General features: G+C 41.4%; 1 protein-coding gene across 1 annotated transcript; it reads right to left on the bottom strand.

The window, feature by feature from the left end:
- Nucleotides 1-14,167: 14,167 nt before the first annotated feature.
- On the bottom strand, nt 14,168-15,791 carry FUT4 (fucosyltransferase 4 (alpha (1,3) fucosyltransferase, myeloid-specific)). The gene is given in 3 exon segments (XM_012660051.1): nt 14,168-15,589; nt 15,592-15,701; nt 15,703-15,791. Coding segments are annotated over 3 exon segments (1,587 nt in total). The 3' UTR covers nt 14,168-14,201.
- Between the last annotated feature and the right edge of the window lie 10,913 nt (nt 15,792-26,704).

Raw genomic sequence — 26,704 nt, 5'->3', positions numbered from 1 at the left:
TCATTATATTTCATAATTGGTAATTACTAGTAATTGGTAATTATTAATGTAGACACATGATACTAGTTTTTGTAAAATTGATATTGTTTGTCAAGCTTGCCGAACTCCTTGGTTCTTATAGGTTGTCTTTTTATTTCATTGAATTTGTATGTAAATAATCATATCATCTACAAACAATGACAGTTTTGTCTCATTCCTTCTATTCTTATTCTTCTTATTTGTTTTTCTTACCATGTTGGTCAAATTTTTCAGAACAATGTTGAAGGTGACTATGATAGCTGGAATTCTTGTTTTCTTTCTGATTTTAAAGGGTCTATTTCTGAAATGTCTCCATTTTGTTTGTTGTTTGCTCTCAATATCAGGTTTATAGTCATTATCATTTTAAGGAAGCTTCCTTCTACACCTAGTTTTTGAAGATTATTATAATCACAAATGTTTGTAGAACCTTATTAAATACTACTCTGGAGCTATTGAAAAGCTTGTGCTGAGGTTATAAGGACACACCTAAAGGCTATTCATCAAAGTGTTATTTGGGGTGGCAGGTAGTTGGAGGCAGCCTATGTGTCTACCAGAAGGAGCAACGGGTAGGTAAAATGTAGAATTCCACATAGAGTGGAATACTAGGCTAACATTCAGGAATAATGACTAGAGGTACATTCAGCAGCACGAATAGATCTTAAACACACTGTGTTGAAGGAAAAAGTAAAAACAACAAGAGATTTATGTTATGGAAAAATATCACGTGTTAATTTTCCAAGCATTAGAGACTCTCACATATGGATATATACTAATTTTTCAAGTAAACATATACTTGTATATTCAAGAATATACAACAGACACAATAGATTGAACACCTATATATGGGAAGAAAACAAGAATGTGAGGGGGACAGAGAAAATGAAAGCAAAAAACAATACAATATAATATAGAACTTGCACAGATCCATGAAAATCACATACAAGGAACGGAAGAATATGATTAATTCAACTTTCTGTACTTGAGGCCCTACAATTAAATAAATATAATAGCTAATTCTTATTGAATACCTACAGTATGCCAGGCTTTGTGGAAGACATTATCACCTCAATTTTATAAATAAAGAAATTGAAGCTTAGAAAAACTGACTGGCTCAGGTTTTGTGGCAGAGCTGGGATTCCAGTCCAAGTCTGTCTACCTGTAAAGCCCACACTAAATCCATTCATCTCCTACTCTCCTCCCTCCAAGCAGGCGATCTTCCTTACTTTAGATACAGCCCTTAGTGGAGGAAAAAAGCCCAAATCCTGTATATTATGCTGTGCTCTGCCTTCTGTTTATTCTGCATCAGAATACCCTTTTATCAGTTTCTCTTGGGAAACCATTAACCTTGACTGGGGGCAAGTGCAAGAGGCAATGATAGTCTTGGGCAGAGATGGCCAGCCTTGAACTTGGTTCAGCAAAGCCACTGTGATGATTAATAATACATTTCTTTGAAAATGAATGAGTCTGAAAGTTGTGGGTGATCATAAACTGCTGTGTTAAAAAGGAGAGACAAGTGGAAGACAAAATCTGGACAAGGAATCTAGTTTTGAAAATCTGTGCTTTTTTTTTTCTGAATATAAGAAGAATGTTTATCCCGTGTTTTCTAAATCTACCATCTCCTGGTACTATTATACATTCCTTTCCATGTGACTTGCATTCATGTGATAGCATAACAGAGTGACAAGAAAGGCTGAGAATACATGTAAGTGACTTCAAACAGTCAAAACCTTTCAATTTTCCAAATACTGACATGTTATAAAATCAAAAATATCAATGATTTCCAATAATTATCTGCATTTTTCAACTCTCTGCCATGATTACTATAATAACTGACACACAAATAATCAGTCACATTGTGCCCTCCACATATGACTTTTTAAATGCACTTTTCTTTTCCTTGTAGTGGAAAGGCAGTACGGTTGGTTGCAATACGCAAGGGCTTTAGTGTCAGACAGACCAGAGTTTGCATCCCAACTCCATTGCTTACTAGCTTTCTGACCCAGGGAAATTTACTTAATCTCATTTAGCCTCAGTTTCTTTAACTATAAAATGGAGATGAAGACAGGCCGGGATTTCTCAACCTCAGTGCTATTCACATTTTGGACTGGATAATTCTCTGTTGTGGGGGACTGACCTATGTGTTACAGGAGGTTTAGCAACATCTCTGACCGGTACTCACTAGATGCCAGTATTACCCCCTCTAATTGTGACAGCTAAAAATGTCTCTAGACGTGGCCAAATGTCCCCTGGAGGGCAATCACCCCTGGTTGGAAACCACTTATACATGGCTATCCCCCAGGGTTGTTTTGAGAATTAAATGAAATACCAACAACAGTGCTTAGTGCAGTGTTTGCCATGCAATAAAAGTTGCATAATTAATTATTGCTATAAGAATATATGATGGACAAATGTTATAAAAAAAATTTGATACAATTTTTGCAATATGTCATACTTTTGAACTTGTGTCAAATCACTTCGTGTGCATGTACTGACTCATGATACTGTTATTCGTGGATACATCTTGTTTTGTGCTACCCTTCACATTTTCCTTGGTCCACCTTTTGACTCCAGCCATTGCTATGGCAATCAACTGTGTACAGTGTAACCTGATAGCACCCACCTGAACTGAGCCCTATATCTCTCACTTCTATCCCAGGGCTTCTCTGCTGCCACAGGAATCCACTGGACCATTTTGACACAGGAGCAAACATCAAAATGTGACAGTTAACACCTTATGGGGCAACCCTTGGCCAAAGGAGTGGGAGACTGTGGATAAATACTCCCTCTTCCAACCCTTGGGAAGGTAATTCTGTGGTGCCTTCTATGGCTTCACAAAAGTTCCCTGATGGGATCAAGTACTAGACACCACAGTGATGATGGGCTTAATAATGTATCCTTGGGTTGACTTTCATCCTTCCCTGTTTCACTCTTCCCAGTGCTTCTTTCCTGTTCCTTGCAATCACTTCCCAAAATAAACTATCTGCATGCAAGCCCTTATCTCAGGTTCTATTTTGGAGGAAACCTAGGCTGGCATAGTTCGGTAATAGAATACACAGTATTCACTCAAAAACATTTCATGCCTGCTGTGGAATAATGCCCAAGCATTAATATTAATGAATTATCTATGAATTTTATCAGTGAGAATAAGCACAACTCAAAGATTTGTGTAAACCCATGCTACAAGTCAGCTGTAAAGATCAGTTTTTTTAGTTATTCAGTCCTGTGGCTGTAACTTAATTTTTTGGATGACTTTAATTAGGAAAACCCTGTGCATAATGATAACTACAAGTGCAGACATGTTCACATCAGCTAATTTGTTTATTCAATATCCATGGTTCCTGCTAATACAAAATTAATTTCCTTGGCACAGGTGAAAATGGTTGAACATTTTTAGAATTAGTGCATCAATGGTGTTATCTTCATTGGGACTTATTGCAGCAACGCTTACTGGATTAACATTTTCTTTTTTTTTCTTATTATTGCAGCATAATCTTCTAATCTGATGGATTAATCTTGAAAAGTCTCATTTTTTAAATTTTTATTTTGAAATATATTACATTTACAGAAAATTTGCAAGAATAGCTCAAAGAACGCCCATCAGCCTTTTACTAAGATTCATCAGTTAACATTTTGCCATACTTACCTTATTATTTCCTGTTTATATGTATATATATACATTTTCTGATCCATTTACAAAGAAGTTGTAGACATCATGCCCTTTGACCCCTAAATATTTTAGTGTGAACAGCAAATCTTCAAATAATGTCATTTCGTTATGATTTTGATGAGAAAACAAATCAATTCTTGGGCTGGGCCACTGGAGTTTGCACATCCTCCCCATGTCTGTGTGGGTTTTCTCTGGGTACTCCAGTTTCCTCCCACATCCAAAAGCTATGCATGTTAAGTTCATTGGCATGTCTAAATGGTCCCAGTCTGAGTGACTGTGGGTATTTGTGTGTGTGTGCCCAGAGATGGAATGGCGTCCTGTGCAGGGTGGGTTCCCACCTTGGCCCTGAGCTGTGGGGATAGGCTCTGGTCACCTTTGATCCTGAACTGTAATAATTGGGTAAATAATTATCATGCTTGTTTTTATTAATATTTCTTAAATATATAGAGAGTTCACATTTCAATGTTTAATATTAGAAGTGTTTGGGGTCTTTATTCAGAAGTTTGGTGATGTTTTTGTGACCAGAAATATGCCAAAGGAATTTAATTCTTATTTGTATCAATTAGACTATAGTAAAATTGGTTTCATTATACGTCATTTTGCTTAAAGTCACAGTTTCCAAGGGTGTTATTAATGAGGATTTACTGTATTTTTTAAGAACAAGAATATTTTTCCATTCCCTTATATAACCATGGCACAATTATCTAAATTGGGAGATCTAATGTGGGTAAGATAGCACAGTCTAATAGTTAATTTTTACCAATTGTCTTCAAATGTCCTATGAAGAAAATTTTTTTTCTAGTCCAGAATATGGGTAGATCAGGATAATGCATTGCATTTAGTTGTCATGCCCTTTTTGTCTTCTTTAATTTGTAACATGAACAGTTTCTTTTTTTTTCCAACAAATTGTGAGAAATACATTGCTGAGATGTCCAGAGAAATAAAAATTCCCATTAAGCATTAGATGTTAAACTGCTTAACCACTGTGATCAAAATGTTTCCAAAACCCATCACCTGCTCCCTTGTCCCATTGTGCTCCAGAAAGGATTTAAGATGTTACATATGTACAAGATAAAATAAAAGGAAAATGATTACAATGGAGAGTTTTCTATTCCCTAGTTCCTCTCCTGGTTCCCTAGCCAGTAAGTTTGTACTTCCTCACACAAGCACCCTCTTTCCCTGAGAAAGCCCCACTCAGGGAAGCCCCACTCTGAAAGCCCCACTCAGCAGGAAGCCCCACTCTGATAACGCCAGGGTGACATTTTGACTCTCCTCAGCCAGAAGCATTTTCCTTTGTGGGCTCCTTCTTCAATTAAAAGAAAAAGATTTTAGTTATATCGTACAACTTATGTAACAGGCTCTAGGAATAAATTTCATCGACCCCATATGTTTTTTTAATCCTCTCCCTCTCATGTTTTAGATTCTCAGGCCAGAAGGGCTTAATGACCTTTCTGAGTTGTTTCTCAGAAAAGACAGAATTTCCAGAAGACAAAGGAGTAGAGAGATTCTGAAGACCCCTGGGCAGACTTCCTGAGGCCATAACTCGCCATCCCACAAAACTGCCCCCAATGCAGTGGCCCCTAGTTAGTTACACCACGACCTACCGCAATGCACAGCCCATGATCTCCATTAGTTGGGGAGACAGATTTGAGACCTGATTCCCAGTTCTCCCGACAAATATCTTTGGTAATAAAAAAAATCCCTTTCTTCCTTGGTATCCTCATTGCCTCAATAATTGGATCTTTGTATGGTGAGTAACTGGATTTAGGCCAAAACCCCCCTGCAATTTCAATAACACTTAGATGGTACACAGATGAATATATTAATATTATATACTAAAACATTTTCTTCTACCTAAAAATTTTTTTTCTCTTTTGATTTTAAAAGAAATTAAAACATTTTCATGGACCCCCAAAATATTGTGGGCCCTATGCATTGTGCCTATGGTGTCTAATGGATACGTTGGTCCTTCCCTCACCCCCATACAGAGTTCTCCAGCATGCAGAAGGTGGGGTGAGGGAGGATCCCTGGCCCTATAACATCAGTGATCAAGGGTAGACCTGGGTCCTTTGCAGTAATCCCTTATGTGTGAGCTGCAGACATTGTACTCAATTATGGAACTTGTTAGAGTAGTATATGTACCTCTCCCAAGGACAAGCAACATATAAAGGTGGGGTGGGTAGGGATCAGTACTGCCTAAACTCACCCTGGGAAAGGAAATACTTCCTTAATGAGCAAGGTTCCTCCCACTTCCCTCCAAGCCAGCACTTCCCCCATTACTGTGTAGAGTTGCCCTGGTGTCTTTCTCGCTCTACCTAGGGGCCTACCAAAATAAAAAACAAAGTTATATTCTCTCAACATTCGCTGCTTGCTTTGTTACCCCAAGGAAACGATCTAAATTTATGACTATAGTAAGGATTAAATTAAAGCTTTTGATTTTCTCAGTCCTGGTGGTTGGGATGGAGGGATATCATTCATTAGCAACTATATAACATAAGGGAGTATTACCAGGCATCTATAACAAACTGGCCTAAGATCTACAAATTTAAAAGCTATTGAACTCAATCTCAAAAATTGGGAACAGTACTCTTGCTGTGTGTTCGCTGGACTCAATCCTACTAACTCCCTGTTGAACTCCTGCCTCAAATAACTACGCCCCCAATATGCCCTATTGTCAGACTTGATGGCCAGAGTTAAGTCTTCCCAAATGGAATTATGATAGCTGAGATTTCTCAAGGTGATAAAATTTAAATTTGGCAAGATCCTAAGTAACTGGTTCTGACCTTGTTTTAGCCTAATAGTATGGTAATATGTGTGGCTTAATCATTGAATGGGAAATTCCTGAGAGGGGTAGGTGAGGGGAGTCAGTGAATGACTCAGCTCCAACAGGACTGCTCTGTTCTACTCTGTTTTACATATTGGGGTTCTACATAAACTTTTGTTTGAAAGTTAGGTTCTCTCCTAAAAAAAAAAAAAAAAAATCAGAGGTTTGAAAGCCACCAGTGTAGTCTTTTTTCTTACTTTTAGGCAAGAAACTACCTAAACAATTCTAAACAGAAACATAAAGACTTAGAATGGCAGTATTCCATCCACCTGAACTCAAGGTAGTGTACAGTGGGGAAAAGCAGCCTTGGAGTCCAAGAGACGTAGGATCAACCTTAGTTTTGCAGCAATGATCTTAGCTCTAAAATGAGGACAATGCCTATGTTATCTATTGTGTATAACATAACCCCAAACCCTGAAACAATAAACATTTATTATCTCATAGATTCTGTGAGTCAGGAATCCGGGTGTGGCTCAGCTGGGGGTCTCTGGCTCAAGGGCTGTCATGAGTTTGCAGTTAAGATGTCAGCCAGGCCTGGGGTCTCACCTGAAGTCTCGAACTGGGGAGAATCACTTCCAAGCTCATTTGTGTGGTTGGCAGGACTCAGTTCTTAGCGTGCTGTTGGAGTGAGGGCCTCAGAGGCCTCCCACAGGGCAGTTGACATCACATCAGTTGGCTTCTTTCAGAGTGAGAAAACTAGAGAGTGAGAAAGGATCCTCCAAGACAGAAAGCCAGTCATTCTATAACCTAATCTCAGGAGCCTCAGCCTTTCACTTCTCCCATAGTCTGTTAATTACAAGTGAGTCCCTAAATCAAAACCAAACTTGAGGGGAGAAGATTACAGGAGGGCATGGATACCAGGAGGCATTGGCTGCCTACCACAATGCCTTCAATCGACGGATAAAAAACAGAAAACATATGTAAAGCATCCTCCATATAGCAGGAGCTTAATAAATAACACATATTAGTGAACTAAAACTTCTGGCAAAGAACCCTAATTTAAAAGCCACAAATCTGTATCTCCCTAAGAAGGTTTGATAAACTATAAGGTATCTAAAGTTACCTAAAGGTAATATTGTGTGATCTCCAAGGTGGTTGTGCTTAATTAATATTTCAGAATAAGTTTCAGCTAATGGAACAGAGATTTCTAAAATGTTTAGTTAACATATGAGACCAAGAAAATCATAGGGTAAGGGCAGGTTTTCCTAGTTGCTAGGAGAGCAAAATCCCTATAGAGATTAGTCATTTTGAAGGTGATGCTTAATAATGACATTTATTTTTAACTGCAGTATTAGTGAAAACAGGTAAAGTGTTGAAACCAGAATCTGCAGCACTTGTATATTTCAGAAATGAAGAACATTAAGAAGACTTAGGTTGTGATGAAGACTTAGTTCGTGATGTTCATTCCTAAAATGTAATCCTCTGACTACTTGGAAGCTCCTACTTAGAGTTTAAATTCTGGATTCTACATATGATCTAATACATTTATCATGTGTTGGGATTATTTGTCCACAAGTCTGTTTCCCCAGCAAGGGAAGCACTTGTCCAACAGAATATAAACTTTTGAGTGCAGAGTCCTTGCCTGATTTCTATTTTCATCCCCAAGTCCCAGCAAAGTGCCTGCACATAGAAGCCACTCAAGAAACGTTTGTTAAATGTTGATGAATAGTCCCATTTCTTCCCCTTCTAAAAACAATTCAGATTAAGTGCTTAGTACTCATGATCTAGTGGGGTATTTTTTTAGTATATTTGTTGAGATTCAGTAATTTTTAAAAACATTCATTCAAAGATCTAAAAATGGATTCATCATAACAATTCAAATCTTTAAAATTTACTGAAATAGTTTTATAATGAAGTTCTACAGGAAACTAATAAGTATATTAAATTACTGAGTCCTTTACATTTTTTCCTCTGTTCTCCTTTCTTTAAAAGAGTAAGTTGGTGATTATTGCTACATGACAAAATAGATTTCTTTAGAAGTAGATATTGAATACAGATGAAATATACTGACCAGGAATGAAACAAACAGCAATAAATGTGATTTTTTCAAGATGAAAAAAGAAGTATTCGTAAGAGTTAAAGAATCTTTTGTAATGAATCAATGGACAGTTTTATATTTCTGCTGAAATGTTAGTTTATTCCTTAAGTTCCTGATCTTCCTTGTTAGTGAGTTCAGACTTCCTGATTTCACTCCCTATTTGCCGACAGATGCGGCATTTCAAGCTGGAACAAAGGTTTCTTTTCAGTAAAGTGGCAGAGAATGGTGAATTTTAACCTATTCCCTCATTCTCGGTGCATATGTTCCTCATTTATCCTACCTCTTTTGTTTTCCTTTAACCCGTATCTTCCCTCTACTTTCTTTGGTCTCCTTCCCTCCCCCTTTCTTCTCTATCTGATCTTACTTTCTCTTCAGACACTTTGTACTCATTGACGCCCATGTCTTTCCTTTTTCTTTTTTCTGTTCACTCCTCATCTATGTTCACCACCTGCTCCATTTTATAATGCACTTTTCTTCTCGCTCTTTCATTATTGAGTCCTCTTTTCTTGCCAGTCCTGCTCCTATCCTCAGCTGGCCATCATCATTTTTCAGTCTGTATTTAAAAGAGCATGTCAGTGTGTGTGTGTGTGTGTGTATTGGAGGAGGGCAGGAAGGAAAGAAGAGAAAATAGTGCTTATTACAACTTCATATTTTCCCCTTTCAATAATCGGAGCATCAGCTGTTAAGAACACTTGCCTCCCCTGCCGTCTGCCCACCAGCAGGTTCCCAGTCTTGATTATATGTCTTTTTAAAATGGCATTATTTAATTTAGTGAAGAGGAGCTAGAGACAGTACACAGAGAGCATCAGAGCACTCGGTAAAATAAGCCAGACTGAGAGAAAGGAGTATACACTATAATACTTATGCCCTTGGAGATGAATCACCAGGGGAAAGTAAGGAAGCCAGACACAAAAGAGCAAAAGGCCAACCTGAACTGGACCTGGTGCAACACAGAAGAGGCAAAACCATCGCATTGCAATTCCCAATCTAGAACTAACCAATGTCCAGATACTGCCCCCAGCAAGGAAATATCCTGTGTCATGGGTTATGGTTGAATACCTCAGTGCATGGAGGGTATAAATTATAAACAAGGAGTCATTTTCCGTCTCATTACTTTAATCAGTTTGTCAAAAAATCGGAACACTTGTACATAAATACTTGATTTGTTAAAAGAATGTACAGCATAAAAGCCCCTGAGACACATCCAAGAAAGACTTGAAATGTATACAGTGCAATTATTTACCTAATTACTAAGGATTTGGCTGCTTGCCCTGATATCTGAGGCATGTGATGCTTTAAGAAAATATATATATATGTATACTGTATATGTGTATATATATATTTTTAAAGCTAAATCAGATTCTTTCTCTGGTGCCTGGTTTTCTGCTAGTTTACTGCTCTTGTATATTAAGTCAGTTCCAGACAGTAAGGAAGGCACATTGGGAAGCGAATTAGCTCTTTAAGCCCTAGGGTGCCAGTTAGTAGAACGACAGCAAGTGGAACAAGAAGGTCCCAAGAGATGATTTTGTCCAACCCCTTCATTTTGCAGTACAAGTGACAGAGACGCAAAGGTGTTGTGGTTTGCACAAGCATGGCTGGTTTTGCCACTACTTCTGTAACCTCAGGCCAGTCCTTCAATGGATCTGGACCTTGGCTCCTTCCTGTGTAAAATGGACTGGTAGAAATCACAGCTAACATTCTCAAGGTGCTTCCTATGTGCCAGGCAATATCCTGAGTACTTTCAGTGTCTTGTCTAATCCTCTCAACACGTCCATAAATTATATATGATTACCTTTAATTAGAGATGAGACTATTAAAATACAAAAAGCTAAAATAATTTTCCCGAGATCAAACAATTAGGAAATGTTGCAAAGCTGGTCTAGGAACCCAGGAATATCTGCTTCTAGAATTCTTAAATTCCAATTCTTTAATCCCTTCTAAGAAAGCCCCACCAGGTAAATTCCCAAATTCTTTACATCTCTAAAAGTCTAGAGCAGAGTTGGCAAACTATGGCCCATGGGCCAAATCCAGCCACCCCATTTTTTTATGTGTGGTCTGTGTGTGCTTTTGCTCTCCAACAGCGGAGCTGAGTTGGGGGCAACCGACTGTATGGCCTGAAAAACCTGAAATATTTACTCTCGCTGATCCTACACAGAAAAAGTTTGCCAACTCTTGGTCTAGAGCCCCGAAAATTTAGAGCATCCTGTAATTGTATAGCAATTTATAATGTACAAAGCACCCTGGCATACATCATCACATTTAATCCTAGTTTTGCAGGGGCATTCACACATTATAGAGGAGGAAGCTAAAACTCAGAGAGTTTAAGTAACTTGCCTAATCACGGCCACGGAGGCAGAAAGTGGAAGAGCCACATGCCTGAGTTCTGACTTCAAAATGCATGCTCTTTCCATGAAGCTACCCTGTTTCGCCTAAATACTACCAGGGAAGAATTTGGAAAGTGGAAAGAACCTGTGAATACTGGAAGCAAGTCAGACTGTCTTCTGATGCAAGTATCATTCCAGGTACACGCATGTAATTAGAATCATCAAGTGCTAAAAATTAAATTAAATTTGTAATAAATTTGAAAGAAAAGCTTATGCCTTAAAAGACAGCATGACAGTCACAGGAAATACATTTTGAAATATACACGATGCATTCATATGCATTTTTGTATTATGTTAAATTTGAACCTACTCAATTTAGAATACGAGAAATAACATAAATGAGTAATTGCCACGTATCTTTTGCTCTTTGATGAGATTAACCTAAAAATTTTTTGCCATAGTAAAAACTTGCACATGAATAAAAACACAATTATACTTTCTTAAGCTAAATATTTAATAAATATATGGTTAGTTTTAAATGGATTTAGTAATAGATACTAATTTAACGATATAGCTTTACCAAAACAAAAAAAATTCTTTTCAAAGAAAGTATAGTTGCTTCTTCCTACTCTGCTAATTCAAGCTTAATCTAAATGGTAACGATGATTCTTGAAATATGGCTTAGCTTTGAAATACACAATATGAGGCACCTTCCTTTTTATTTCAGATTTATTGTATAATATTCCCTGAGATTTAGTTTTAGACCTATAAATGGCTATGAGGACATTCTGAAATCACTGCAAAGAAGGAAAAAATATATATGTACATCTCATCAATCAGGTGCCTACTAGGTGTTAGTCACCCTCACTTATTTCCTGAAATGCTCACAATGAACTGTGAAGTATTTTCCTCCCTCATTTTACAGATGAGGAAGCAGAGGCTCAGGGTTATTACTAATTTGCCCAGAATGAAGCTGGAATTCAAATCTAAACTAGATTACCTTCACGACCTAAACTCTCTCCCACTGCCCCCTGCAGATTCCCAATAAGACCAAGATCACTGGCCAATATCTCATCAAAAATCATTCTAAGGACAGAACTTTTATCTTAACTGGATGGCTGGGACTTTATAATTCTAATTCTGCCTACACTATAACACTCTAATGAGGAAATTTTATCCACAGCTTTATTTATAATTTCTCCTTTTAAGAAAGAGAGAAAATTGAAGCACCTAGATTTGAGTTTTTCAAGTGTGTCTGCAACAATGCATAGAGTTAAAACTTGCTTTATGACATAGCTAATTGTACTGATCAAATGCAAAATTACTGTTTACAGCAGAACCCTGCATAAAACTAATTTCGGACCCTACCCACAATAACTAGTCACTGTGGATCCCTATAATAAATCGAGGAGAAAACTCCTATTATTTCAGGCTTTAAATCAACTGGCTTATCATTGATTTGTGGCATCACTAAGAATTGTCACTTTAGGCCGGGCGCAGTGGCTCACGCCTGTAATCCTAGCACTCTGGGAGGCCGAGGCGGGTAGATCGCTCGAGGTCAGAAGTTTGAGACCAGCCTGAGCAAGAGCGAGACCCTGTCTCTACTAAAAATAGAAAGAAATTAATCAGACAGCTAAAAATATATAGAAAAAATTAGCCGGGCATGGTGGCACATGCCTGTAGTCCCAGCTACTTGGGAGGCTGAGGCAGTAGGATTGTTTGAGTCCAGGAGTTTGAGGTTGCTGTGAGCTAGGCTGACACCATGGCACTCTAGCCCGGGCAACAGAGTGAGACTCTGTCTCAAAAAAAAAAAAAAAAAAGAATTGTCACGTTAGTCAAATTGCCAATTGTTTTATTGGTTACTATTTATTTTTTGGCAGTAGTAGATTCTAAGAGCCCTAAAGAGAAGGACCTTGCCTTATACATTTTTCTGTCTCCCCCAGGGCCCCAAGCCACATGTTTGGCACACAGGAGGCACACAGTGACACCTGTTGAATATGTCGCTCATTCAACAACTTGTCAAGTCAATGCACATATCTTCAAGATCAGCCCCACAGCAGTCTCCGCGGCTAGAATGTGAGGATATGCTGCACTACTATGTGGGAGGGGAGCCTGCTGGCACCAGAGAGAAGTGCAGATTTAGCTTTTAACAAGGGATGAGTAAGTTAATTGTAGGCACTAATTTAGTTTTATTCCCTAAGATCTAAACATTTAACTAAAAAGTGACAGAGAGAAACAAATATTGCCACTAACAGACACCATGAAATTTTCTTCCTTTTACATGATTCCACAATGCAGTATGACCTATTTCACTGTTCTGCAGACAGGTAATGCCAGCAACCCTGAAGCAGACTGACATTCCAGTCTAAATTTTGGGTCCATGTAATAGATAATTTTGGAAGTGACATTGTGCCTTCTTTCTTCTGTTTGTAAACACAGGTTGGTCTTCTGGCAAGAGGGGAGAAGGTCGCTTCTGCTTTATTTTCATATCTGTAAGTTTAATGTGCTTTAAAAAAAAATCCAGGTTACAGAAAAACATAAACACAGAAGAAATAAATTAGGAGATGAGTATTCACATTGTAAAGGGAGTCTCCATAGGGTTCCATTAAATACTGAACTTCCTAGGTCACGGAATTTGGGATTCGATTTAAATGCAGTTTTGCAGGGACACATTTATGTGTAAGTGAGGTATACCCATATATTCATCTTAACTCCAAGGACAATCCGGCATCTTGTTTCCATTCATAGGGCAGGGGAACAAATTGTACTTGTTAAGGAAGTCAATGGCTTTTTGGACCTCTCTCCTCACCTTTCTCAGGAGCCAAGGCTTTGAGAAATCCAAACAACAGAAAAAGACCCATTTGAGGGCACAGTCCTACAACTACTGGCAGGCAATAAGGCTCTTTCTAAAACCAGAGTTTGCTTCACCTTGGTCCAGGGAAATGTGAGTCGAGGAGCAGTGTGTTTGAGATTTGGAGGCTGCACAGGCCACAAATACGACCTGTGGCAGACAAGGAAATTCAAAGAAACCGGCTACCACAATGGCTTCTTGTAGCTAAGCTATTTCTTCATCTCCGCATTGGGTACAGGTGTGCAAGGGCCCCGTTCTTCACCCCTGAACACTGATGGCCATCAACGGCAGAGGGAACCCAACTGCTTGTCATGCAAAACTGAATAATATTAATTGGTAAGTCACCTTTTTCCTATAGAGCAAAAATGGGTGTTCGGAGAACTTAGTCCCATTATTCGGCAGTCAAGGAGATGCACAGTAAAAAAAAAAAAAAAGCCCACATCTTGGCCTCCCTGGGTCACTGCTGGAGAAGGGCAGCTTCACCGTTCAAACCAGCTGGCCAGGTTGCGTATGCTCTTGGGCCGGTCCCCAGCCATCTGCACAGCCTGGCAGGCCCGGCACCAAGGCTCGTCCCAGAAAGAGGTGATGTGCACGGCGTAGTTCCGGCGCCAGCTGAAGTAGCGGCGATAGACCGCCGGGTTGCGGTCAAGGAAGAGCAGATAGGCGGCCAGGGAAGCGGCACTAGGGAAGTCGTCCACGTGGATGAAGGCGCTGCGGGGCACGAAGCGCTCGTAGTTGGCACGGTCTGGGCCCAGCACCACCGGCACCACCCCGGCGAGAAACGAGTTGCGCCAGAGTTTTTCCGTGATATAATCCAGGTGCTGTGAGTTCTCAAAAGCCAGGTAGAATTTGTAGCGGGCCACTGTGTGCAGGAGCCCGCTGTCAGGCACCGGCTGCCCTGGCCCGCCCTGGCCGAACACGTCCACGGATATGTGCTGGCTCAGCTGGTGGTAGTAGCGGACCCGGGCCTGGCGCTCGTCCCAGTGGCTCACCACCCAGGCCACCAGCCCGCGTTTCCGGGCCAGCGGTGGGACCAGGCCTAACGGCTGGTCGCTGGGGTGGCTCCTGGGGTAGAGGTATCCGTAAGGCACGAAGACATCTGAGTCGGCCCGGTAGGAGAGAGTCCAGTTGAAGAGATCACCTGCCAGGTTGTGCAGTCCCGGGGAGTGGGAGGGAGACTCAAAGTTCATCCACACCCAACGTTGGCCCGGGGGTCTGGGGCCCGAGGTCGCCAGGGCTTTCGCCGCCGCCGCCGCCGCTTCCTCCTGGTCGTCTAAAACGCGCAGCTCCAGCTCCTCCGCGATTCGCACCTGGGCACCCCAGGGCGGGGGCCAGTCGGGTGGTCCCTTCACGAGGTCACGGTGGTGGAACAGCACAGCCTGAGCCTCTCCATAGGCCGCGCGGTCGGTGAGCAGGCGGCAGCCGCTGATGTTGAAGCGCAGCCGACAGTCGGGGGGCGGCCTCGCGGCACCGCCGCGCCCCCCGAAGGGCTCCCACCACAGCAGCACGCCCACCGGCCGCGAGGGGGCGGGGGATCCCCAGGGCAGCGGCGGCAGCTGCTCCCAGCAGGCGTAGGCGGCCAGCGCGGTACACAGCAGGCCGGCAGCGGCCAGCGCTGAGGCGGTCCACAGCAGCCCCCCGCCTCTGCGCCGCCCGCGCCGCCGCCAGGCCGCCACCAAGCCCCACGGCGCCCCCATGGCGCGCGCAGGCAGAGCCACCGCCGCCGCTCGCCGCGCGTCCGCAGGCGTGGAGGAACGGCACCGGCTTTCATGCTGCTGCTGCGGCTCCACCCGTCGCTGCCACTCGCCGCAGGCCCGGGAGCGGGAGGGGGCGGTCTCGGAATCCAAAGGCCGCGGGCCGGCTCCCCTCCTCCTGAGTCCCGGGCGCGGCGCGCCGCCAGAGCGAGGTGAGCCAGCCAGGCAGCCCGGCCGAGCGCCGCCCACCGCTCCCTTCCACGATGCCCCGGGCCAGCTCGGCCCGGCCCCGGGCGTTTCTTGCTGCGTCCCCGCCCGCTCCCCACCCCCGCCGGTGCTCCCGGGCTCCCCGGCCGCGCCCCACAGGCGCCTCATCCGCTACTCGGGATCCCGTCTCAGGGGGTCCGGGGCATCTCCGCGCGCGCCCGGCGCCCGGCTCTAGCTCACGGTGGCCCGATCCTTCTCCTTACAGAATGAAGGCCCAGTTCATCCCTGGGCGCGCGCCGGGGACCCGGGACCCTCCAAAAGCCGCTGCCGCGCGACAGCAGGCGCGGACGGAGGGCGGACCAGAGGCCTGGCAGGACCGAGGATCCGAGTCCGCTTCCGGCCGCACCGCCCTGCTGCCCGCCAGCGACGCCCGCCGGAGGGAGGGAGTCCGAGAGGCAGCGGGAGCGTGCGGGCAGGGGCGCGGCCACCACGTCGCTGGCCAGGAGGACCTCGTGGCCCGCTGAGACCCGCCAGTTGTGGGATCACCCCACCGCGGCGTGGCCGACGGAGGTTGTGCATTGTGTGAAACTAAGTTTTCAGTGTGAGTAGTCATAAGAACATTCCCTTTGCCTACCGCCCCAGCAGAGGATAGAGAAGAACAAAATGTTTTCTGAGCAGTGGTAACACGTTCTTTCCTTTGCTCCCTGCGGAATATTTCTAACTGCTGCCTGGTAGCATTCCTAAGGCGTCTACGACTCATAAACCGAAGATAAAGATGTGGTGCCCGAGGCCCTTGTCTTCATGGAATTTACTGCCTATTTAGTGAGATGAATGAACATCACTATTAATTTTACTAAGCACTTAAGAAACAATTTCTGCACTCATGAATGTTCTGCACTCATGAATGCTATGCAAAATACTCTGGGCTAGAGAATGATGACTAAGATAAATATTATAGCACCCAAGATTAGGGTATATAGACTGAGTATCACACTGGCCTCTTCAGGTTTATCAATGAGGCAGCACTTGGAGCATCCATATCTGCAGTCACTTGAGAAATTTTTTACCTACAGCTTGATTTTGAAAATTTGGGTTTGCTGTTCATTTACGATATTCAACTTTTTTTTTCAGCAGAGTTATAAATAGGCTGAGGAGTGGGGGCCTAAGGAGAGGAGGCAGTTTTGAGAGAATTTTTAGTAGATCACAGCTGTGCATGGGTGAGGTCCCAGGCTAGTGTGATATAAGTTACGGGATATTAGGGGAGATATAAACATTGCTGGGAAGGGGGCCAACCTGCCAGGTGTTTTATATGTTATACTAAAGGAAATAAACTTGGGTGTGCCATTTGGATTTACTGTTAAGAATGTTTTTATTAAAAATCAAGTACAAGGTGTCAAAGCTTCTATAAAAGTGGTTTCAGGTAGCACTGGCTGCTGGCCCTCGACCTCAGCCTGAGAGCTGATGGAGAGCTTTAGGTGCTCTGGTTAGGCTCATCAACCTGGTGACAGCTCCTCCTACACATTATAAAAGGCTTTAGGCTTTTTATAATGTTTCTGGGCTTTTTTTTTAATTTGAAAAATAGAAATTAGAAATAGAAATTTAAATGTTTTATGTTAAAAATTTGCAATGAGAAATGTCAGTGATTTTCCACTGTGATTTTTAATTAAAAGAAAAAGCTATAAATGCACAAATAACTTGTTTCAACCAAATAAAGGGAAAAAATGTATTGGCTTTTCTTTTTATGCACTTGAAAAATCTGTACATTTATGCACATTCCTCTTCCACTTCAGTTACATGAGGCATCATAGTGAGAACTAGAAATAAAATCATAAGCCCCCCAACCGAATGGACCCTTTTTTGGCTAAGGGGACCCCAGAAAAACCTTAAAAACTGGGTTTCTGGCCTTGATGGTGCAGGAGGTCAGAGACATTATACCCCTTCCCGTTGTGGTTTAGACACAACCACTGACCAGCATTAGTGTTAAAATGGAGATCATAAGACTGATGGAATGGACTCTTGTGACAATAAGATACCAAATTATAAACAAGACCTAAGGCCATGCCAGGCAAGGATTAAGTCATGCACCCCAACACTTAAAGATTAAACTGTGTTCTAACTGCCACAGGGCTTTTTTTCTCTAACAGCTAAACACTCACTGGCCTTGAAATGAGCAATATTAATACAATTGCAGCTCACTGATCACCAGAGGCTGACTGACCAACCTACATGTTCCATAAGCCGTAACTACAGCTTTGGACAAGAGACTGATTTCAGTAACTTTCTCTTGATAAGGCCACCAACTGGTTCTGGCTGGTTTACAGAGGCTGCACACTTAAGTGCCTTCATGTCCCTGCATCACCTTTTGACATATAGGGCCTAACTGTGGTACATTTAAATGTTAAGTCTCCACCTCAAAGTGAACATGGGCTGTATATGACATGCGTGTTTATTCAATACACATACCTTAGGAACCTTTTATGAGTATTCATAGCTCCTCCTGTAACCTGTTGAATAGGTATACTTGGCCGACTCCTTCAGCATTAATTCCTGTTCCACCTTCCTCTTCCTCAAAATGCCTGCCTTTCAGTCTCTGCCAGAGGCTGTGCTTCCCAGCCTGTCAGGATGGCCACCTTGCAGGCTATAACCCTTTGTAGTCTTCTTTCCAAATTTGTAAAGTGTGTGATTTTTAAGTTGGTGGTGGATAGAGCCTAACATTGTGTCTAGCACATGGTAGGTAGGCCTTTGGTGTTCGCTGGCCTGTTTACTTCCTTTCCCCGCTTCCAATTTTCCTGTAAGCCTCTACATGTTCCAATTAAACCAACTTTTTGCATGAAGAATGGCTCAGCTCTTGTGAATGTAAATTTTCGTTTTGTCCACTTACCTTGATAGGATTCAGGACCACAAGCTGCTTCTACATTAGTCTTATCTTGGAGTAGGGGGAGAGGACACTAGGCAGGAGGGTGTGGCTGGATCAGTGGAAACCAGTCATGGCTTCTCCACAAACTACTGATAGAAGGTCATATGTACTGATTTATTCACAGGATAATGGATTGTTCTTATTTAAAAAGAGGCAAGGTGGGGAGAAGGGAGAGGGAGGAAAGAAGTTATGGGAAAAATAATAAAGCCAGGTGTTCTCATTTATTCATTTAACAAATTGGGAAACATGAAAAACACCATTTCTACCTTCAGAAATCTATGAGAGAAACAGATAGTGGGGTGGGGGGTGGGGGTCATGGAAGTCTTTGAGAAGGTGGCTCCTGGAGCAATTAGGAATCATTCACATGGAGAGGAAAAGCGCTGAGATGCTAGTCCAAACGGAAGGAGCAGCACTGGAAAGGCCAGGCAGGGAGGACAGGGATAGTAGGTTAAGAATTACTAGGGTTTAGTTCGGCGAAGGAGATGGGGTTTTATCCTGAAGGCTGTAGAGAGTACTTGGGAGGTTTTAGCAAAGCAAGGGATCAATATAATGAGATTCGTATTTTTAAAATGAATTATTTTTATCGTAGATAGGGTGAGGATATGGACAGAGGCATGAGGAGGACTTCTGGTGTGCTGGCCATGTTTATTGTAGGCGCTGATTAATGGGCATGGTTGGTTGAGAAAATTCATCAAGCTATATGTTTACATATGTACTTTTATGTGTGTGTTATTTATAAGGCCAACCCTTTCCTCTAGGAAACCTTTCTGGATACCCACAAACATATATCCAGGGTAGTTTATCCTGTATATGCGTCTTTCAGAACATCATGGGGCATCTAGGGATCTTGATTGTTTTTATTCACAACTCCATCCTGAGCACCTAGCACAGAACCAGGCATTTAGCATAGTGTTCATCCTCTCAGTGAATACTCATTGAATGAATGAATGCTCTTAATGTATTACCGAAATTATCTGCCTGTATCTCTGTTCTACATTAGAAAGTGGGAAGGTATCAAGAGATCTTGGCTATGTTAATGGCTTCCTGTGACCTTGAGATGCCTTTTAAGCTTTCAGTGGCAATTGTTGTGTTAATCAGAACACTGGTGCCAAATGTCAGAAATGCCATCAAATTACACTGCTCCCATTGGCCCAGCCTGGACCAAGTGCTCATTTTTGAAGCAATCACTGTAGTCAGGAGATGTGGACTCTCTAGACCCTCCTCTGAAGCTAGAATCAGGCCCATCTAAACCTTCTGGAATAATAACGGGGTGGGAGGGTAGTTTCCCAAAGAAAAAAATGAGGTATTGTTACCCAAAGAGGAGGGAAGGGATGCTGGGCAGGGAAAATCGTATCTACTACCCACATGTAAGGAATTGTTACTGTACTTAAAATGAAAAGCCTGGACTAAATGAACTCCAGATCACCTTAGAACTTTAAACATTCTATGAATCTTTTTAATTTGGTGATAAAAAGTGATTGATTCTTTATGCATTTAAAGGCCTCCCAGTTTCCACAAAATATTGTACAGGAAGAATGGGCTTTCAGTTGCAAGCATGAAAACAACAAGGTCAAGTATAGAGAGAGGTCTTTGGACCCTTGAGGGTTGCTAAAGTAGGGTAGAAGAAAGCTCCATAATTCAAGGCTCAATTTATCAAGCTGAAAGAGCAATCAATTCACAATGTGCCAGGAGTGACCTGTTTGGTTCCAAAATTTTATATGGGACAGCAAAAACCAGGCCAACTGTGGTTCCTAACATTCTAACTCATTCTTTATTCTTTCCCGAGGAAATAGTTCATTTGATAGTAAGACCACTCCAGTTCATTTTCAGCCTCCCCTAGTGCTCCTCACCAGAGAGAGCTTTGATATTTCCTATGGAAGTCCTGGAGTACATTCTGACTGTCTAGGTTTCCGGGCAGAACCAACTTCTGTCAGCGTGAGGTCCATGAGAGAACCAGGCTGTCCTCAAATGAGTTGTTTGGAACTGAGATTTTTGTGACTGAACATTGATCTGCCAAATATGCTTTAAATTTTTTTCCTCGAAGAGATAAAAAGGCAGTTCAAAGTCCCTCTGAATATCATGTGTACTTACTGTGCAATGGAAAGGGGTCAGCAAGCAGGTGTGGCTGGAATGGCTAATCCATGTGCAAATAGGTGGAGATTGTTTCCTTCGTCAGGTACAAATTTTTAAGCATCTGTAATTGGACAGAGTATGGAAAGGACTGTTGGTTAAAAATCAAGAATTGTGTAAGATTAGCAACAATCCACAATTTTTTGTTCATTGCCCTACTAAATCCTTGATAGAAAAATAAAACCTAACACAAATTTATAAGCACTTTTCTTTTTAATCAAGTACAAAAATTTACTGGCCCTAAAAGAAATCGTTATAGAAAGTCAATATGGGAAATTATTATATTTACTTTAGCATTTTATTCTTTATGCACTTAGGTTCTTCCTGGACAACATTTACTTGACTGAACAGATAATGCAAGAATTTTGGATGTTCAGAAAAATGCATATAGTGAAACTTCTGGTTAAAATCAGAAGTACAGTCATCCTTCCATATCTAGGGGATCCAGGACTCCCCGTAGATAACAAAATCCACAGTCACTCAAGTCGCTCACATAAAATGGCATAATATTTACATATAACCTATATACAACCTCCAGTATTCTTAAATCATCACTAGATTACTTACAATACTTAATACAATATAAATGCTATGTAAATGGTTGTTATACTGTATTGTTTAGAGCAGTGGTCCCCAACTTTTTTGGCATCAGGGACCAGTTTCATGGAAGACAGTTTTTCCATGGACCGAGGGTGGGGGTGGGGTGTTGTGGGGAGAGGGGAGTTGGTATGGAGCTCAGGTGGTGATACTACACGGCCTGTTTCCTAACAGGCCATGGACCTGTACTGGGCCATGTCCTGGGGATTGGGGACCGCAGGTTTAGGGGATAATGACAAGAAAAGAAAGTCTGTACATGTTCAGTATAGAGGCAACCATCCATTTTTTCTAATATTTTTGATCTGTGGTTGGTTGAATCCACGGTTACGGAACCCACAGATACAGAGGGCTGACTGTATTTGCACGATATTTTAAATATTTTATCTCTGTATTCTTCTTATTAAACTACTCTTTCCTAAAATAGAAATTATTTTTAGTCACATGTAAAAGTAATGGAATATAGGGCTTACAGAAAAGAAAATTATTTTGACATTGAGATAAGCATGTTCATATCCCACAGTGGAATGCCTGGTACATGCCTGACAAATATTTAATAAATATTTATAAAATAAATTAGTAGGTGAATGAATGAATGAACATCACTGTTAATTTTACATTTCATAAGGCGCTAATGAAATAATTCAATCTCTGTACTTACAAAGATTATGCAAAAGACTTTGAACTATATAATAATGACTAAGGTAAATACTATAAAACCCAAGTGTTGAGTGAAAATGATAAATATCACACTGGCCTCCTCGAATCTAATTCAGGTTCGCCAGCACTATCCCACCACCCCAAGTCTACTTGAGTTTTCAATCAAATGATGTAGCACAAATCCTGTACAGTTTCAGAAACTCAAACATATCTAGTCTGGGCTTACCATGGTAGGTGCCCCTCATCAGTACTTCTGTGAGGCTACACCCTGACTCAGGGCAACCAGACCCTCACTCAGAGAAGCAGCCCAACTCTCTGCCGATGGAGGAAGGAATACTGACTACCCTCCTTCTCCACCTATCTAACCCCATTTCTCACACAGACCCAGGGCACGCTTCAGGAAAGGAGATGGAAAGAAGGTGTGTTTTCCCCACAGGCCAAGTAATTCTGCCTTGACCAGATCAGCAGCTGTTCAGCACAGAAAAGTGAGTCTAACTGGGCTCCTTTGCACTCATTCCTGTGATTCTTGCTCTAGAAGGGGCTTGGGTCACTTGCAATATTACGAAATACTTGTTGGGTCAAAGTGAACAAAATTTAGGACATATAGATGATTTTTGACAAGTGTGGAAAATGGAAGGGTAAATGCATCTTGCTTGTGTGAGAAGCAAAAAAAAAAAATTCTTGAAGAAGTAGAGCAGCCAAATTTTGTAGTTCCAGGTCAAACTTTCTGTAGCCAAATAAACCACAGTCCAGAAGTCTTGCATCATGTATAAGGGTGAAATCACATTAATAATGCTGGCTGTAAGATTATTTTTAACCACTCCAAAGAGAATCTTTGGTCTGTATTTAATCTGAGTAATGGTTAGTGAAATTCAACAAACTTTTGGTCTTGGAGAAGGAGAGAGAGAGAGAGAGAGAGAGAGAGAGAGAGAGAGAGAGAGAGAGAGATGAATAAATACTGCCCCAGCTATCTAACTGCACTGCAGGAACTTTTGTCCTTGCAGCACCACTGGGCATTGCATAAAAAGAAAGCCTCTTTCTTGTGTGAACTAAAATAAAATTTTAAGACTCACCCCCCACCAGCTGACTAAATGGACCCCCTCGTGGCCAAACGAATATCCTAAAACTAAATTGCCTGCCGGGAGGAAGGAGGTCAGACATGCCTTATCATGCCCGCCTCCCTTCTTGGGGACATCCTTTATAACCCATTAACAGGCCTAAGGATATGCAAGACAAACCTGCAGATGGCTTATCTCTGATAAACAGCTCCTTATGTTGAAACATTCCAAGCCTTTAGACAAAGCTTCATGTCTTTAACCAATTACAAGCCAAAGAATCTTTAAACCCACCTATAACTTGTAAGACCCCCCCCCCCCTTCGAGATGGCCCACCTTTTCGGGCCAAACCAATGTATGCCTCCCACGTATTGATTTATGACTTTACCTGTAACCCCTGTCTCCTTGAAACGTATAAAACCAAACTGTAACCCAACCTCAGCAAGTCCACTGCTCAAGACCTCTTGGGCATGGCTCCGGGTCATGGTCCTCAAATTTGGCTCAGAGTAAGTCTCTTTAAAATTATTTTACAGAGTTTGGTCTTTTTTTCCGTTGACACTTGTGTGAGCTCACTCTTCCAACACTTAATTTCCTGGATCATCCAAAGCAGCAGTGAAATACCAGCAACTCGTCAATGAAAGATGTAGATACAGTCTGACCACCCATTCGCAGAGCCCACTGTTGATCATTTCCACCACTGAATGGCTGTTTTGCCTCTTTGGCTACCTTGAAGCTCCAAAGCTACCTTGAAGCTCTCCTGGGCCCCATTTCCCAATTCACAGTTTGAGAAATATCGCTGAGGATTTGTAATAGATTTTGATATGATGACCCCAGGATTTGTTGAGTTCCTTTAAAAGATGAAATACTTAGTTTTTCTTTACTTTTATATAACACGGCATGACTCCTTTGCCATTATCAGGCTTGTAGTGCTATTTCTAAAGTGTTCCCAAGCAATACAGGATTGAGAATTGTTCTCTATCAATATTTGCAGAGCTATATTAGGGTCAGATCTTGTTTGGATTTACAAACCTTCAAAAGCTGTAACTCCATTCAGTAACATTTACTGAATGACAATTACGTGCCAGGGACATGGGTGTAATTGAAAAGACAGACAAAAATCTTTGTCCTTGTGGGACATGCTAGCTGTCACACTTAACCCACTCATTTGAATAATAGCTTCTTTAGTTCTTTTAGAACTGAAAGAGTCCAAAGGTTGATGTCAGAAGCTGTGAATGTGTTTGGCCTTCAGAAACCCTGCCCACTTGTTTTTTTTTGCCCACATTTCCTTGATTGCCTCGTCACTTTGTTCTTTGTCACCTCTGTAGTGATCAAGTGTCCTCGTCAGAATAGAAAATTCGTTTGGACATGTACTTCTGCCACTTTCTCATCTCCGTTTACCACTTGTTAGGCAAAGTTTGTCAGATTGTCAAAAAAATTTTTTCAACTTAAAGAGAAGCAAGTTTCCACTGGAACAGGGGAGGAGACTTGAGTCCCTCCACACAGTTTCCACTCTCTCTTCTGGGTTACAGAGATGAGATGTGGAGTGATAAATTAGAAGGCGGCTATTTAGCCCACAAACATGCACTCCAAGAACTGTAATTACGCCAGATAAAACTGAAAGCAGCTGTATTAATAAGGATTCTTTTGGTTGCAAAATATAGCCTGTATAGGGAAAACCACTAGTGCATAAGCCCTGCTCATGCACACACAGTTTTAATCAGCATTTTAGTCCCTTACCTTTTTTTCAATTTTATTGTGGTGAGAACAGTTAACATGAGCTCTATCCTCATAACAGATTTGTAAGTATACAATAAAGTATTGTTATCTAGAGACACAATGTTCAGCAGATCTGTAGAACTTACTTACCTTGCATAACTGAAATTTTATACTCATCGACTAGCAACTCCCCCAATCTCCCTCCCCCCAACCCCTGGCCACCACCATTCTACTCTCTGCTTCTATGTGTTTGACTGCCTTAGATTCCTAATATAAATGGAGTCATGCAGTATTTGTCCTTCTGTGACTGGCTTAGTTCACTTAGCATAATGTCCTCCAAGTTCATCCATGTTAACCTCCAGTCCCCTGTTCTCACCATGCATGTGTGTGCGTGTGTGTTTTTACGGGAGTATAAATCTGGCTCAAACATTCTGGGAACGAAGGGAGGTGGAGTTCTTAAAATGGACAGTGTTGACTACAAACTTGATCACCTTATTTTCATCCAAAGTGCTTCTGGTTTATTTCTAACTTGCAGATTTCTATCCAAATGAGGGAGAGAATCATCTAGGCTATGAGGAAAATCTAAGGGGTTTCCTATTTGTTGTATCAGAAGAGGAGAAAATAATCCTTAAAATGCCAAGTTTAGGAAAATAGGATGCTAAATGAATGCCCATCAATAAGGATGAGGTTAAATAAATTGTGGTACAGCCATATCATGACATATTACATAACCTATAAAATCATGATTTAGACAAACGTATATTACACAGGAAAATGGTCATAATGTATGACTAAATGAAAAAGCATGGGCTACAAAATATGTGTAGTATGATAGTATTTTTATTAAAACAAAGCCAAAAACCCCTTCATTGTATAATTTCTACCTCTATAAATATTTTAGTTATTATAAAAAGAATGTGTTAATAAGATAAACCAGGAGACAGAGCTCTTTAAAAAAAAGACTAAAAAGTTGTATTTTAAAAAAAAATTGTCCATCTGATGCAGCTATAAGGAAATAGTTTTCCCAATAATTTTGTTTTTTGATTTTCTACTTCTAATCTTTTAACCTGTGTGACTCACAGGTACTTTTGCCATGACTATTTGGCCAAATTAGAAAGTAGGGTAGAAGAACTTCTTACACCAAGTTATGTAGTACCTGCAGTAACTATCTCTGGCATGAACCGAGGAAACTCAAAGACCCTGGAGCCAGATGGTCTATAAAATGAAGAGTGAACGTGAGCAAGGTACAAACATATTTGGGAGAAATAGCATTTTCCTTTTATTCCAGACCTCAGTAGGAGTGCTTCCAATGTATTTCATCATTAAGTATGAAAATGGCTGTTTGATTGCTATATATTTTTATCATTTTAAAGAGTGTCCTTATAATTCTATTTGTTTAAAAAATCCTTCTTGAATTAAAAAGCAAAACAAAATGCTGGCATGGAAATCCCTGTGCATGAATCCAGTTGGGAAAATATGCAATGGGGCAATGATGAACAGAATTGAACTACAAAAGGAACCAGGTCCCCAGAGTGGAATAAGGACAGAAACTTTAGGAAGGAAACAGTGTCATGAGATTTAGCCATAGTTCGTATTAGAGGATGGCCAGAAAGGAAGAGACAAATTCAGAGCACTCAGCCCCAGCAGCAAGGCTGAAAATAAACAGAGGGGAACTTGTTTCTTGGCAGGAGTAGAGGAAGTTAGAAAGGAAATCCCTGAGCATGTTTTCAAAGTCACATTGGGAACTCAAGTAAGAACAGGATATCATTTCTAATGGATGAATCAAAGTCAGTGCTCCCTACCCCATTGCACTTTTTCTGTGACGTCCTAACACATGCAAAAAGGTTGGTGGTAAGAACTGTTAGAAACTGAAGATTTCAGATTTGTAGGAACAGTAAATGCTTTACCCTAACTCTTGGCAGTTTTGGGTGTTATATTTCTTGACTAATTTAAGATGTAATCCTTCAAGTTTAGCCATTGGCCTGTGACACTGTTTTTGAAGTAGCCAG

Source organism: Propithecus coquereli, unplaced genomic scaffold (genome assembly GCF_000956105.1).
Source record: "Propithecus coquereli isolate 6110/MARCELLA unplaced genomic scaffold, Pcoq_1.0 Scaffold65, whole genome shotgun sequence".
Lineage (NCBI taxonomy): Eukaryota > Metazoa > Chordata > Mammalia > Primates > Indriidae > Propithecus > Propithecus coquereli.
Note: the sequence above shows the minus strand (reverse complement) of the source record. Positions and strands in the feature narration are given on the sequence as shown.